General features: G+C 48.7%; 1 protein-coding gene across 3 annotated transcripts in view; it reads right to left on the reverse strand.

Annotated features, from left to right (window-relative positions):
- Window positions 1–84: 84 nt before the first annotated feature.
- Window positions 85–14,042, reverse strand: part of LOC140403948 (transportin-3-like) — an 81,710-nt gene continuing 67,752 nt past the window's right edge. For all 3 annotated transcript variants that reach the window (XM_072492231.1, XM_072492230.1, XM_072492229.1), the window contains exons 22-24: window positions 9,945–10,057; window positions 8,164–8,252; window positions 85–2,211 (exon numbers count right to left, since the gene is read on the reverse strand). In XM_072492231.1, the coding sequence (XP_072348332.1) occupies window positions 8,192–8,252; window positions 9,945–10,057 (174 nt within the window). In that variant the 3' untranslated portion in view covers window positions 85–2,211; window positions 8,164–8,191. The remainder of the gene's footprint in view (window positions 2,212–8,163; window positions 8,253–9,944; window positions 10,058–14,042) is intronic.

Here is a 14,042-nt window from a genome sequence, read left to right on the forward strand (position 1 = left end):
TATCTAGTTGAAGAGAAGAGGAAGCTCCCCTAATGGCAGGAGGGAACAAAATATGTTTGGACTAAAAACAGACGCACAAGCAGCGACAATTTATTCCAAAGTTTAATATAAAAAAATGCTGTACACTGGCACATATTCAGTCTGTACCACCACTAACCACAGACAAAATGACTCGTATGAATCAGACAACACGACACACAAGTGTTTAAATTAACTCACAGTTGAAACGACCGCACAGAACACCAAGAACAAGCCATCTGCGTTTAACACCTTTCGCCTTTGAACTGCTGCAAAAACTGAAAAAATAATTGTTCTGAATTTGTTCAAGCCAGTTATTTAAAAAAAAAAAACTTTAAAAAAAAAACCCATCCCCAGCTTTGCGTTACCTCTTGCCCAGATTGCGTGTTGGCGTTCCCGGTGGGGTAATGAGCCCTCAGGTTAAGGTCATGGTGATCCCCTGCTTTAATGCACAGGGTAGTAGCCGCAGATTGTTGCACAGTCCTTGCCGTGCCGCAGGTCTGGTTGCCGTGCTGGTGTTGCCCAAACGGATGTCAATGACCACTGTCCCACCCATCTGGGGGCCCTTTGACCTTCCACCGGGGTTTGAAGCCCCAAAGGCTCTGCTCCAGGACTTGGTGACGGGCTGGAAAATAAATTCACGGCCACGGCACGCTGCATCCTTTACTCTGTTGAGTGCCAGCACTAGAAGTATTGTGCAGGTACCGCCAATGGCAAATTGGCATAGTGGACTGACGTGGGTGAACACCTGCACAGAGACGAGGGCAAAAAATGCAGCCCTCCAAAAATAACACAGCACTGAGATCGATTAAAACCTTTACTGGGGTAAGCAAGTGGTTTTGAGTTTTTTTTTAAAAAGGCCTGCGTTTACATTGCAATCAGTGCCTGTTGCATCTGTTGTACTCATGACAGAGGGTAACAGAATCTCAATGATATAGTCCTTAAATAATAATGTGCCCTCAATGCAGGAGAATAATGTTGAGGATTGGAGAGAGGGGCGAGGAAATTGTTCAGTGTAAATAATCCTTAATCTATCTAGGAGGTATTTCTGTGATTGAATATCCCCCTCCACCGAGAAGGTTGGGGAGAAAGCAACACATTTGTATTGGTATGGTTCCCAAAGGAGCCAGAACACATCGACACAGTCATTCTCTAATGTCATTCGGTCACTTGCCCAGGCAGCAGCCGCACGGCTCCCACAAATACTAAATGTAATTAATCATCAGTTAATAGTCACGGTGGAGGAGCTTGTGAGAGGGATAATGGCTTCACAGGGAGACCATTGAGCTTGTGAACATTGCTGTGGGATTTTTAGTGTCCACCTCAATTGGCGGAACTCAGTTTGGTGGTCACCACTGAAAGAGAGCCCTCCAACGTAGCACTCCCTCAGCACTGCTCTCAGCCTAGGCTTAACAATTCAGGTACCCGGAATGATGCCCAAGCCCTGATTTAAGGTGAAACGGGGATGAGCAGCGCCAAACTGCTGATCAAGATGCCCAAGTCGGGAAAAGTTAAGTCATGTGAAATGATCAGACCACGTAACACTGGACGAGCACCTAGGCCAACCCCAACTGAATCTTTGAATGTCCCCAGAGAAACCCATTATATCAGGGCAAGAGATGCAAAATGGTGGGAGATTCAGCTTGGGGGAAACAATGCCTTCACCCGTTTGACTGATGGGGATGACAGTGTGGCACTAGCAGGATAATACTTGGCCCCTCCCCAACCAACATTATCCTCCTGAACAGTGAATTTTACAGTTAAAATCACACCTTATTTTAACACTATGTATATTCCAGTGCTTCTGAGTGAATACTGTGCAGTTTATACAGAATAGTCCCAGTCATCTGCAGTCAAACTCAACACGGCACTGCGCTATGGAGAGCGGCCATTTCCGGCGTCAATATTAAAACAAGGTGCAGCTGTAAGACAACTCCATTTGATGAATTTTCATCTGGATTGAGTGAAACATGATACCATCCTCGCGTTTTTTTTTTTTCGAAGCCTGGGATCAGATATCTCCCCCCGATTCCCCACCCACCCCCGTCCGTCTGCACAAGCCCTTGTGGAATCCAGCCTCTCAGGGTTTTAAATATTCTCCTCTCTTCCCCTCCTGTTGAGTGAGCGGCGAGCAATTTATTCCTCTCTCTTTTAACGGTGTCTCTGTGTCCAGGAGAGAGACTTTGTACATAACTGGAGAGGAAAACAGAGGGATAGAATTAGCAGATGCCCCAAATTCTCTCATCTCATCCCACCTTACAGCACAGAAAGAGGCCATTCGGCCTCATTGGTCTATGTTGATGTTCATACTACCCCCCCCCCCCCCCCCAGCCTCCTTTAACCACCCTTCATCTCATCCTATTGACGTATCTTTCTTTCCTTCCTCTCTCGCCTACTTCCCTAGCTTCCTCAATAATCTATCAACAGTACTCGTCTCGACCCCTCAAAAGTGGCAAGTTCACATTCTAAGCAATCTCTGGGTAAAGACATTTCTCCCGAGTCCCCGAAAGGACTTATTCCTTATATTCATGATCCCTAATTTCACCCCCTCTCCACTCTCACCTTTACCCCTCGAGGATCTTGACCCTCGTGGAGATGCTCAATAAAGTGGCGAGCAAAGTAGGGGTGGGGTGGGGGGGTCAAGGAGTGGGAACCTTGGCTGGTTTTCCATGTTCTTTAACCCCGAGCAGCGGGTCCCACTGCCAGCCAGCTATTGATCTAACTCTGCTACAGATCCCTGCCCAAGTGCTACTAACCCCCAGTGGTGCCTATTCTCACCCTTGTGGGGCACTCAATGTGCAGCTTTAACTTAGGCCAGACAGATAAAGGGTTCAGTTATTACAATATATTTTCTTCCATTAAACCACCAATCAAACATCAGAGTCTTTGCAAACACCAATCAGCCGCAACAGGATATAACAACGTTGATACCAAAGAGGTCAGACAGATGGCAAGCGGTCAAGAAACACAAAACGATATGTGTGGAACAGATCGAGAGAGAGCGGTTCACTGTACCCGGACCAATGCTGACATTAAGTAGCACACACCTACAATTCATTACATTATCAGGTTGAAGATATGGTTTTAACAAAGTTAGGAAGCTAAAACTTTGTATTCCCAACCAACCACTGTTTTCCAATGGCATACTGTATATTCTGATGTTAGCCTGCACAGGATGTTCAGTCTTATGACTCAATTTGAACCCTTGATCCCCGCAGCGAGGTATCCTCAATACCCCTCCAGCCCTCACCCAGTGGTAAATTACACTGTAAATCCTCAACCACTTACCGAAGCCGCTAATCCCCAGCAACCATCGCAGAGCTTATTTCACAGGAACGTAAGACTTTCCAATACACCAGCAGGCTGGCAGCTCCAGCAACACTCGAGGTTCGATACCACCCAGGACAAAGGAGACCCCCCCCCCCCCCACTTTACATCCACCCTCCACCACAGACACACAGTGGCAGCCGTGTGTAGCATCTACAAGATGCACTGCAGAAACTCACCAAGGTTGATCCTTCACTGTCGCTGGGTCAAAATCCGGGAACTCCCTCCCTAACAGCACTGTGGGTGTACCTACGCCACATGGGCTGCGGCGGGTTCAAGAAGGCAGCTCACCACCACCCACTCAAGGGGAAATTCATGGCGGGCAATAAAAATGCCGGCCTTTCCAGCCAAGTCCCGTGAAAGAGCCTGAATAAAATTCACCCCCTCGTCCGTTTTGGGTAAATTTTCTATCACTTCATTCCTCCTCTTCTATCAACCATACTTGCACCTTCTTCACTGCAACTCCTTATCCAACTCCAAATCCTAATGACCAACTCTTCAATAGCCAAACTCTATTCTAAATCCAGCCAATTCAGATTCTCAGCAGTTCAGAGCTGTGGCTCATGATATTATCGGCAGTTAGGAAGGCAAATGCAACATTAGCATTCATGACGAGAGGGCTAGAATGCAAGAGCAGAGATGTACTTCGGAGGCTGTATAAGGCTCTGGTCAGACCCCATTTGGAGTATTGTGAGCAGTTTTTCGGCCCCGTACCTAAGGAAGGATGTGCCGGCCTCGGAAAGGGTCCAGAGGAGGTTCACAATAATGATCCCTGGAATGAAGAGCTTGTCATATGAGGAACGGTTGAGGACTCTGGGTCTGTACTCGTTGGAGTTTAGAAGGATGAGGGGGGATCTTATTGAAACTTATAGGATACTGCGAGGGCTGGATACAGTGGACATGGAGATGATGTTTCCACTTGTAGGAAAAGCTAGAACCAGAGGACATCATCCCAGACTAAAGGGACGATCCTTTAAAACTGAGTTGAGGAGGAATTTCTTCAGCCAGAGGGTGGTGAATCTATGGAACTCTTTGCCGCAGAAGGTTGTGGAGGCCAAATCACTGAGTGTCTTTAAGACAGAGATAGATAGGTTCTTGATTAAGAAGAGGATCAGGGGTTATGGGGTGAAGGTAGGAGAATGGGGATGAGAAAATATCAGCCATGAGTGAATGGCGGAGCAGACTCGATGGGCCGGGTGGCCTAATTCTGCTCCTATGTCTTATGGTCTTATGCAGCGCATTTCCCCCCATCCATCAGAAAACCCAGGGCCCAGTCAAAATGACCTTTTCCAGTCACTTAGCATGGACACAAGCCTTTGAGTCAATGGTCACACCCCACAGCAGTGGGGACAATCACCCAGGTCAGGAGTGCCCAGGCTGGGTGTTGGAGAACTGCACAGATGACCATCAGGAAGCTTTGGGAGCCACGCGGGATTTGAGTCCCCGTTTCCAACACATGTTGCTGATGTTCTGATGAGGGAATTATCCCGCAAGGAGGCAATGTTGCTTGAAAACATAACACCAACCCCTTCAGGCCCACAAAGTTAACACAGGACTAACTAACAGAGGGGGGGGGGGGGGGAAGAGAAAGGGCCAACATGATGAGAGTTTCTGGGCCCATGTAATGCTCATCTCAAAGACAGGTGCACCTCGAATGACACGACCTACCTACTTCCACTCCCAGGTTGAGGCAGAACTAGAATATAGTTTGTCACAGACATAATTCGCAAATCCTTGCTGTTATTTGTTAATAAAGAATGGAGTGATTTTACTGACTGGAATGTGAATAGATGCCACCAGCAGGCAAAGACAGATGTATAAATAGGCATTTTTCAATAACTGGAGCTAGTTGAGGGGGTCACCATTACCCAATTGTTCCTCAGGGTGCATGCACCGTGAATCAGAGCTTTCTTTTCCCACTTTTAAAAGCTGTTTGACGCCTGAGGATCTTTAGGAATCAGGCAGCAGCTTATTAATGGCTTGGTAGCTGCTGACGAGATACATTTATGCATAGCATGGTGGAGACGGCTGCTCCCTCCGCTCTCCAGCCTTAATCAAAAACATAAACATGGCATGGTGACACAGTGGTTAGCACTGCTGCCTCACAGTGCCAGGGACTCGGGTTCAATTCCGACCTTGGGTCACTGTCTGTGCGGAGTCTGCACGTTCTCCCCGTGTCTGCGTGGGTTTCCCCCGGGTGCTCCGGTTTCCTCCCACAGTCCAAAGATGTGCATGTTAGGTGGATTGGCCGTGATAAATTGCCCTTAGTGTCCAAAGATTAGGTGGAGTTATGGGGATAGGGCGGGGGTGTGGGCCTAGATAGGCTCTCTCAGAGGGTCAGTGCTGATTTGATGGGCCGAATGGCCTCCCTCTGCACTGTAGGGATTCTATAATAAACATATGTCCAGAGAGACATCATTACAGGTGGCGGAGGATTGGGGGAAAGCTGGAGTGATACCCACAATTTTCCCGATGGCTTTGTTGGTTAAGAGCAGTGTCTAGCCCAGCTGTACCAAGCAGATTCGATAAGGTGCTCGGATAGCTGTTCTGGATCAGTCAGTGAAGGCGACAACTGACCAACCTAGGGTCCGGGATGGAGAAAACAGGTCGGTGTTCCCGACCTCTGCTGCAAACTACATGTTTAACAGGCTTCAGCGAAGATGGTGGTCAAGGTGGGCTTGTTATCGCCACAGTTGGACCAGCTTTGTCAAAACCTAACTCGGCTCATAAGCGAAGAATGGCAACTTTGCGCAATGTACCCGTCAAATGAAGGAGACGGGGTGATAAACCCAACACGCTTCACTGGATCCCATCGCATTCTGGGGAAAGTCCACACCTCATATTTCTAACGGCTGGAATGAGATTGGACAAAACACAGGTGACAGCACCCGTTAAACACGACATCTGATCTGAAACGCCAAGATCCTCATTTGCAGCTTAAATCACTAAAATACTGCACAGGCCAAACAGATAAGTGGGGCGGGAGAGGCGCGCCCAACGTCACGGGAAATGCCAGCTTAATACTGACATTTCCAATCATGGACTGAGGGAGACGTGCACATACACAGACTTTCCAACAGGATAGCCATCAGGGAGCCTGGCTGATTTTCCCCTTTCCTTGCCTAAAGGCACTGAACACTATTACAGCAACTCCCTCAGCTCCCCCGCTGAGATTCAGCTGACTTGGCACTGGCTTCGAGACTCTTAATCTGTGTGGCCTTCAACCACATCAAACTGTGGATTTAACCACAGACATCATTGGGATACATGTGGGAACCTCACAAACTGTGACCGACGGGAGTGTTAGCGAACAGGTAATGCATCTAAGCTCCCTCTCCGTGTTAAAACGGGACAGCCTGCAATTCGGAGCTGGGCTTTGATGGTGTCACGTCTCTTGCAACCCACAGAACTTTTGGATAAGATTCCAACCGACCAGAATGACCCGCTGGCCATTTCTGAAGTTAATATTTGTTAAGCTTCCTGGATGCCTTGCGTGTTTACATCCAGGAGTCATTAACTGCTAAGAAGGGTTAGGAGACAGGAAGGCAGCTCATTTGGTCGGGGGGGGGGGGTTTAAACGGTCGAGGCAGTGGTGCGGAACACTGCTGCTCACCGCCCAGGGCAACCACACGGCAGCGGCCACAAACCCACCCTCCGGTAGATGAAAGCGATGAAGCGACTTAGCACAGAATGCCTGGCATGGGGGAGTTAGAGCCATGACGTCACAAGCAGACCGAGTCAGCTGACCACACAGCGGGCATGCTGCTGTCACCATCACGCACAGGCTCATCGGAGTTCCCTTGCTTAGTAAGAATAGCACGTAAAAGGTCAGGGCCTGACAATAAGGGAGAGAGACGGTCCAAAGGACATTTCTTCAAAGCAACTCTTCTCTTCGTAGGACAAAATGTTAAAAATTAGTTTAAGGGGGCAGCACGATGGTGCAGTGGTTAGCACTGCTGCCTCACGGCGCCGAGGTCAAAGGTTCGATCCAGGCCCTGGGTCACTGTCCGTGTGGAGTTTGCACGTTCTCCCAGTGTTTGCGTGGGTTTCGCCCCCACATCCCAAAGATGTGCAGGGTAGGTGGATTGGCCGCACTAAATTGCCCCTTGGAAAAAATTAATTGGGTACTCTAAATTTATTTTTAAAAAAGGAGTTTAAAATGACTTCAAAAAGAGATTTAGAGGCCATTCAGCCCATCAAGCCTGGGTCGGTCCAAAAAATAAAAGAGTTGTTTAGTGTTATCCCACTGTCCAGCTTTTGCCCCACAGCCCTGTACGTCTCTCTACTGCAAGGAAGCATCCAAGTATTTGTTTTTAAATACAGTGAAGATTTCTGCCTCGATCACTCCTTACAGCTACGAGCTCCAGACCCCATCGCCCACCTGTGTGAAAAGATGACCCAATTCGCCTCTAATCCTTCTCCAATTATTTTATGTCCGTGCTCCCTGGTTATTGCATAAAGAGATCCTTCCTACCTCCTGCATCCATGACCCTCAATTTTGCACAGGTCAACTCTACTTGAGGAAAAAGGTTCCTGCTGATTTGGAGACCGCCCCAAGTACCTCGCTGCCGGCCAGGTTGGCGATATAAATTACCCGACCATCAGGAGCAACTGGGGGGGGGGGCCAATGAAGTGTATGTCACAGCACCATTGCGTCCGACGGGAGCTTCCCGATCCCGCAAGGTCACATGGGTGTCAGTTTTCCTGCTGTGCTGACAACCAAGGATGTCGAAGGCCATTTCGTTCCTGGCGGACGGATAATTTCCACAAGCCAGGCTGGATAAACACTGCTGCACATGCCGTGGGAAAGATACTTACATTATACCTCCTTGGTAACTTGGTGACGCTATCTGTAGAACCCGGAGAATTCCATTAGGGACCAGCCTATCATTGTAGCATCTTCAGCACTGCAGGGAGAAAGATGGGCAGTGAGTGCGTTTAGTTTTTAAAAAGAAGTTCCCTTCTGTCAAATCCGATCACCAAAGCTTTTAACCTTTACTTCGACAAATACCATTAACGCAACAAAATATGCCCAGGTGCTTTGTCACCTCAGACTGCGTGCTGTGATGGAGTTTGGGAGTAGGATTGGTTGGTGACCGAGGTCTGGACCAGACAGACCAAGTAGCCCCTTTGAGCCAGTGGTTTTTAGGCACGATTTTTTGGAAGTGCAAAGAAAGATTTGCATTTATAATTAATTAATAATCTTTGCTATTGTCACAAGCTGCCTTACATTAACACTGCAATGAAGTTACTGTGAAAATCCCCTAGTCGCCACACTCCGGCGCCTGTTCGGGTACACGGAGGGAGAATTCAGAATGTCCAATTCACCTAACAAGCACGTCTTTCGGGGCTTGTGGGAGGAAACCGGAGCGCCCGGAGGAAATCCACGCAGACACGAGGAGGACGTGCTGACTCCGCACAGACAGCGACCCAACCTGGGACCCTGGCACTGTGAAGCGATGGTGCTAACCACCGTGCTACCGTGCCGCCCACCTTCCATGGCCATCAGGTGGCCGAAAGTGCTCTACAGCCATTAGAACATTTTGAAGTGCAAGTCACCGTTTGCAACATAGAAAATGCGGCGGCCAGTGTTCGCACAGCATCCTGATAACGACAAGATGATCTGTTTCTGTTGCGTTGGTTTAAGGATAAATGTTGGCTGGGAGGCAGAGAAACTCCCCTGCTCTTTTTGAAATTAGTACCACAGGGTCTTTGATGTGCACCAGAGTGGGAAATTGGGGCCTCAGTTTAACATCTCATCCAATAGGCAGCACCATCGACCCTGCAACACTCCCTCATTACGGCACTCTTCAGCCAATTGCAAAAGCCTTAACATCACTGTGGCTGACATCGCAGCAGTGACCAAGTATCGACCCCAAAACCCCATCTCAGCCATTCATTTTTTAAAAAAAATTTTAGAGTACCCAATTCTTTTTTTTTCCAATTAAGGGGCAATTTAACATGGCCAATCCACTTACCCTGCACATCTTTGGTTTGTGGGTGTGGAACCCATAGAGACACGGGGAGAATGTGCAAACTGCACATGGACAGTGACCCAGGGCCGGGATTCGAACCCGGGTCCTCAGCACCGTAGGCAGCAATGCTAACCACTGTGTCACGTGCCGCCCCCGCCTCAGCCATTCATGAAATAAACTCAACCTAGTCCACGGGGAGCCTTGAGGATACAAACACATGTACACGTACTGCACACTTCATGACCATCTTTGTATCACTGGTGCACCTTCAGGTGAGGTTTGAAGCCAAGTCCCCAGGTCGACACAGAAAATCCTATCGCTCCATTTGAAGATCAGTGAACATTCCTGGTGCCCTGGCCAACATTCCTCCACTAAACGTCACTAAAATAGATTATCTAGTCGTTCATCACATTACTGTTTGTGGAGCCTCGCTGGGTGCAAATCAGCTGCTGCGTTTCCTTACATGGTAACTTGAGGGGTCCCTTTATTGGCATTGGAATGTTCGAATGGTGCAAAATGTGTTATTTAAATGCAAGTGCTTTCATCATCTCCCACAGAATACGTGTGATAATAATATTGATGCTCAGGTGCAATTCCCGACTGGTTAGTAATACTTGTACGTACAACATGACCTGCTTGTGGAAGTCTGTCACTTGCTTCTCTGTCGCTGTAATAGCCCCAGCTGTAAGCTCCTTCGGGAGAGCTTTCAGAGCTTCCTCCAGCCACCGACAGAACGTCTGGTTTCAGATAGATAAACAAAGCATGTTATTGACAGGAGTTTGGAAGGATAGGTGCAAACAGTAATTTGAAACGGGGATCACAGGCAGTTGTATTCTTGCTCACTACAAACTTACCAACCTCACACAGGACCTGCAAACGAAAGATTGGTTTGGTTTATTTGAAGATGTAGCATAGGGTTGCTCAGCGGGCAGATTTACTATAAAAATTCAACAGCTATTGGTAACACGCAATGCAGCTGCAACTCCTGCACACCACATAGAACCCAGACTCGGGACCGCCGAAAACGGGGGTGTGGGTGAGCGACTTCGAGGAATTAGGTTGTAAAAAATCAACTTCGCCTTGAGGGGGGATTTGGAGGGGTTTGCCCGGAGATGGAAACCGTTTATCGACTTCAAGGATAGTAAAGAAGTCAGCAGGGGAGGGACTTTGGATTACAAAAGGAGGCAGAATGGGCAGAGGGTAAAGGCAGGGAGGGTGGGGCACGGGAGTGTTCGTTATTTATTTATGTGATGTATATATGCCTCAATAAAAACATTTTAAAAAAGAACCATAGAATCCCATAGTGCAGGAGGCCATTCAGCCCATCGAGTCTGCGCCAACCCTCTCAAAGAGCACGCTACCTAGGCCCACTCCCCCACAACCCAACCTAACCTTTTGGACACAAACCTACACCACCTAGCCTGCACATAGATAGATCCTAGAATTTACAGTACAGGAGGCCATTCGGCCCATCTAGTCTGCACCGGCCCTTGGGAAAGAGCACCCTACCCAAGCCCACATCTCTACCCTATCCCCGTAACCCCACCTAACCTTTTTTTGGGGGGGGTGACCAAGGGTAATTTAGCACAGTCAATCCACCTAACCTGCACATCTTTGGACTGTGGGAGAAAACCGGAACACCCGGAGGAAACTCACGCAGACACGGGGAGAACGTGCAGACTCCCCACAGAGGGTCACTCAAGGTCGAAATTGTCCCTGGCGCAGTGAGGCAGCAGTGCTAACCACTGTGCCGCATTCTGCTAGCTAAACGGAAAACCCCTCTGGACAATGTCTGCTGGCCACATGGTTTACATCCTGGCTACTTGCTGATTAGCATATGCTCTCAAAGAGTTATCACGACACATTTCGCTATCCTTTGGCATGTTTCTTCTGTACTACGTGAACCATCTGAGTAGCCTTCAGTTATGTCGAGCAGGTTGCAGACATTAGTGGTGCCGTTAGTGGTACACACCATACACACCACCAACAGGTTGCAACGTGCATGGGAACATAGACAGGCCATTCAGTCTCTCCAGCTTGTGCCACCATTCAATTAGATCATGGCTGATTTGCATGTTAACTCCACCTACACACCTTGATTCCGTACCCCTTAGCCAGCCACAACTATGAGAAATCAGGCTCGTTCACTCTCCCTCTCCGGGTGAAGGCTGGCCCACAAGTGACATCAGTAACACATCACGTGGAGTAAACCATACGAGACGTCACTATTGCTTGGTTACAGGGCAGGATACCATCAGCACACAGCAGGACAAACCATTGTAGAATGAGGGAACACCCGGATAAGGGCCCATTTTAACTCTATTCAAGTGGATGAGTTTTGAGCGAGTCAAGGATGGGCTCCAGGAGAGTGCGTACAGGAGAGGACTTGGAGAGATGTTCATCACCACTACTTCCAATCCCAGTCCCCAAGGTGAATTCAGTGTCGACTTCACTGGCCCTGCCAGCTCCTTGTAGAAGACAAAACTAAAAATAGGAAAATACTGGAAATGCACAGCAGCTTCAGAAAGGGATTCCAGTGTACAGTTTTGGCCTCCTTATTTAAGAAAAGATTTCCAGGGGTGAGAGAGAGAGGGGGAGCCGGTGGGCAGCTTGTGAAGCAGGTAAGTGTTTAAACTTACCCCCAGGTTCCAGCGGCCTCCATTTCCGGGAGCGGGAGAGCGAGAGGGAGCCGGTGTGCAGCTTGGGAATCAGGTAAGTGTTTAAACTTACCCCCAGGTTCCAGCGGCCTTTATTTCCGGGAGCGGGAGAGAGAGAGGGAGCCGGTGTGCAGCTTGTGAAGCAGGTAAGTGTTTAAACTTACCCCCAGGTTCCAGCGGCCTTCGTTTCCGGGAGCGGGAGAGAGAGAGGGTGCCGGTGTGCAGCTTGGGAATCAGGTAGATTCTGTATAGAAGTTGGGCGGTTGCTAAACCCGAGACACTACACTTGCAGTGTCCCCCACTCTTCCACCTCCTGTAACCCAAGGGGTTTAGTGAATATAAGGTAAGCTCTTCTTTTTTCTTTCCCTTTCTTCTTGTTTTATCTAGAGGAGATGGCAGGGAAGGCAGTGCAATGTTCCTCCTGCAGAATGTTTGAGGTGAGGGATACCGTCAGTGTCCCTGCTGATTTCACATGTGGGAAGTGCACCCATCTCCACCTCCTCAGAAACTGTGTCAGGGAACTGGAGTTGGATGAACTTCGGATCATTCGGGAGGCAGAGGTAGTCATAGATAGAAGCTTTATGGATGTAGTTACTCCAAAGAATAAAGACAGATGGGTGACGGTGAGAGGGGCTGGGAGGAAGCAGTCAGTACAGGGATCCCCTGTGGTCGTTCCCCTGAATAACAAGTATACCGCTTTGGATACTGTTGGGGGGGATGACTTACCAGGGGTAAGCCATGGGGTACAGGTCTCTGGCATAGAGTCTGTCCCTGTTGCTCAGAAGGGAAGGGGGGAGAGGACTAGAGCATTAGTCATTGGAGACTCCATAGTTAGGGGGACAGATAGGAGATTCTGTGGGAACGAGATAGACTCACGGTTGGTGTGTTGCCTCCCAGGTGCCAGGGTGCGTGATGTCTCGGATCGTGTTTTCGGGATCCTTAAGGGGGAGGGGGAGCAGCCCCAAGTCGTGGTCCACATAGACACCAACGACATAGGTAGGAAAAGGGATAGGGATGTAAGGCAGGAATTCAGGGAGCTAGGGTGGAAACTTAGATCGAGAACAAACAGAGTTATTATCTCTGGGTTGTTACCCGTGCCACGTGCTAGCGAGACGAGGAATAGGGAGAGAGAGCAGCTGAACACGTGGCTACAGGGATGGTGCAGGAGGAAGGGTTTCAGATACCTGGATAATTGGGGCTCATTCTGGGGTAGGTGGGACCTCTACAAACGGGATGGTCTACACCTGGACCAGAGGGGTACTAATATCCTGGGGGGGGAAATTTGCTAATGCTCTTCGGGAGGGTTTAAACTAGTTCAGCAGGGGTCTGGGAACCTGAATTGTAGCTCCAATATACAGGAGGTTGAGAGTAGTGAGGTCAGGAGTAAGGTTTCAAAGTTGCAGGAGTGTACCGGCAGGCAGGAAAGTGGTCTAAAGTGTGTCTACTTTAATGCCAGGAGCATCCAAAATAAGGTGGGTAAACTTGTGGCATGGGTTGGTACCTGGGACTTCGACGTTGTGGCCATTTCGGAGACATGGATAGTGCAGGGACAGGAATGGTTGTTACATGTACCGGGGTTTAGATATTTCAGTAAGCTCAGAGAAGGTGGTATAAGAGGGGGAGGGGTGGCATTGTTAGTCAAGGACAGTATTACGGTGGCAGAAAGGACATTCGATGAGGACTCGTCTACTGAGGTGGTTTGGGCTGAGGTCAGAAACAGGAAAGGAGAGGTCACTCTGCTGGGAGTTTTCTATAGGCCTCCAAAAAGTTCCAGAGATGTAGAGGAAAGGATTGCAAAGATGATTCTGGATAGGAGCGAAAGTAACAGGGTAGTTGTTATGGGGGACTTTAACTTTCCAAATACTGACTGCAAACGCTATAGTTCGAGCACGTTAGAGGAGTCCCTTTATGTCCAATGTGTGCAGGAGGGTTTCCTGACACAGTATGTAGATAGGCCAACGAGAGGTGAGGCCATATTGGATTTGGTACTGGGAAATGAACCTGGACAGGTGTTAGATTTGGAGGTAGGTGAGCACTTTGGTGATAGTGACCACAATTCGATTAG

This window comes from Scyliorhinus torazame, chromosome 29 (genome assembly GCF_047496885.1).
Source record: "Scyliorhinus torazame isolate Kashiwa2021f chromosome 29, sScyTor2.1, whole genome shotgun sequence".
Taxonomy (NCBI): Eukaryota; Metazoa; Chordata; class Chondrichthyes; order Carcharhiniformes; family Scyliorhinidae; genus Scyliorhinus; species Scyliorhinus torazame.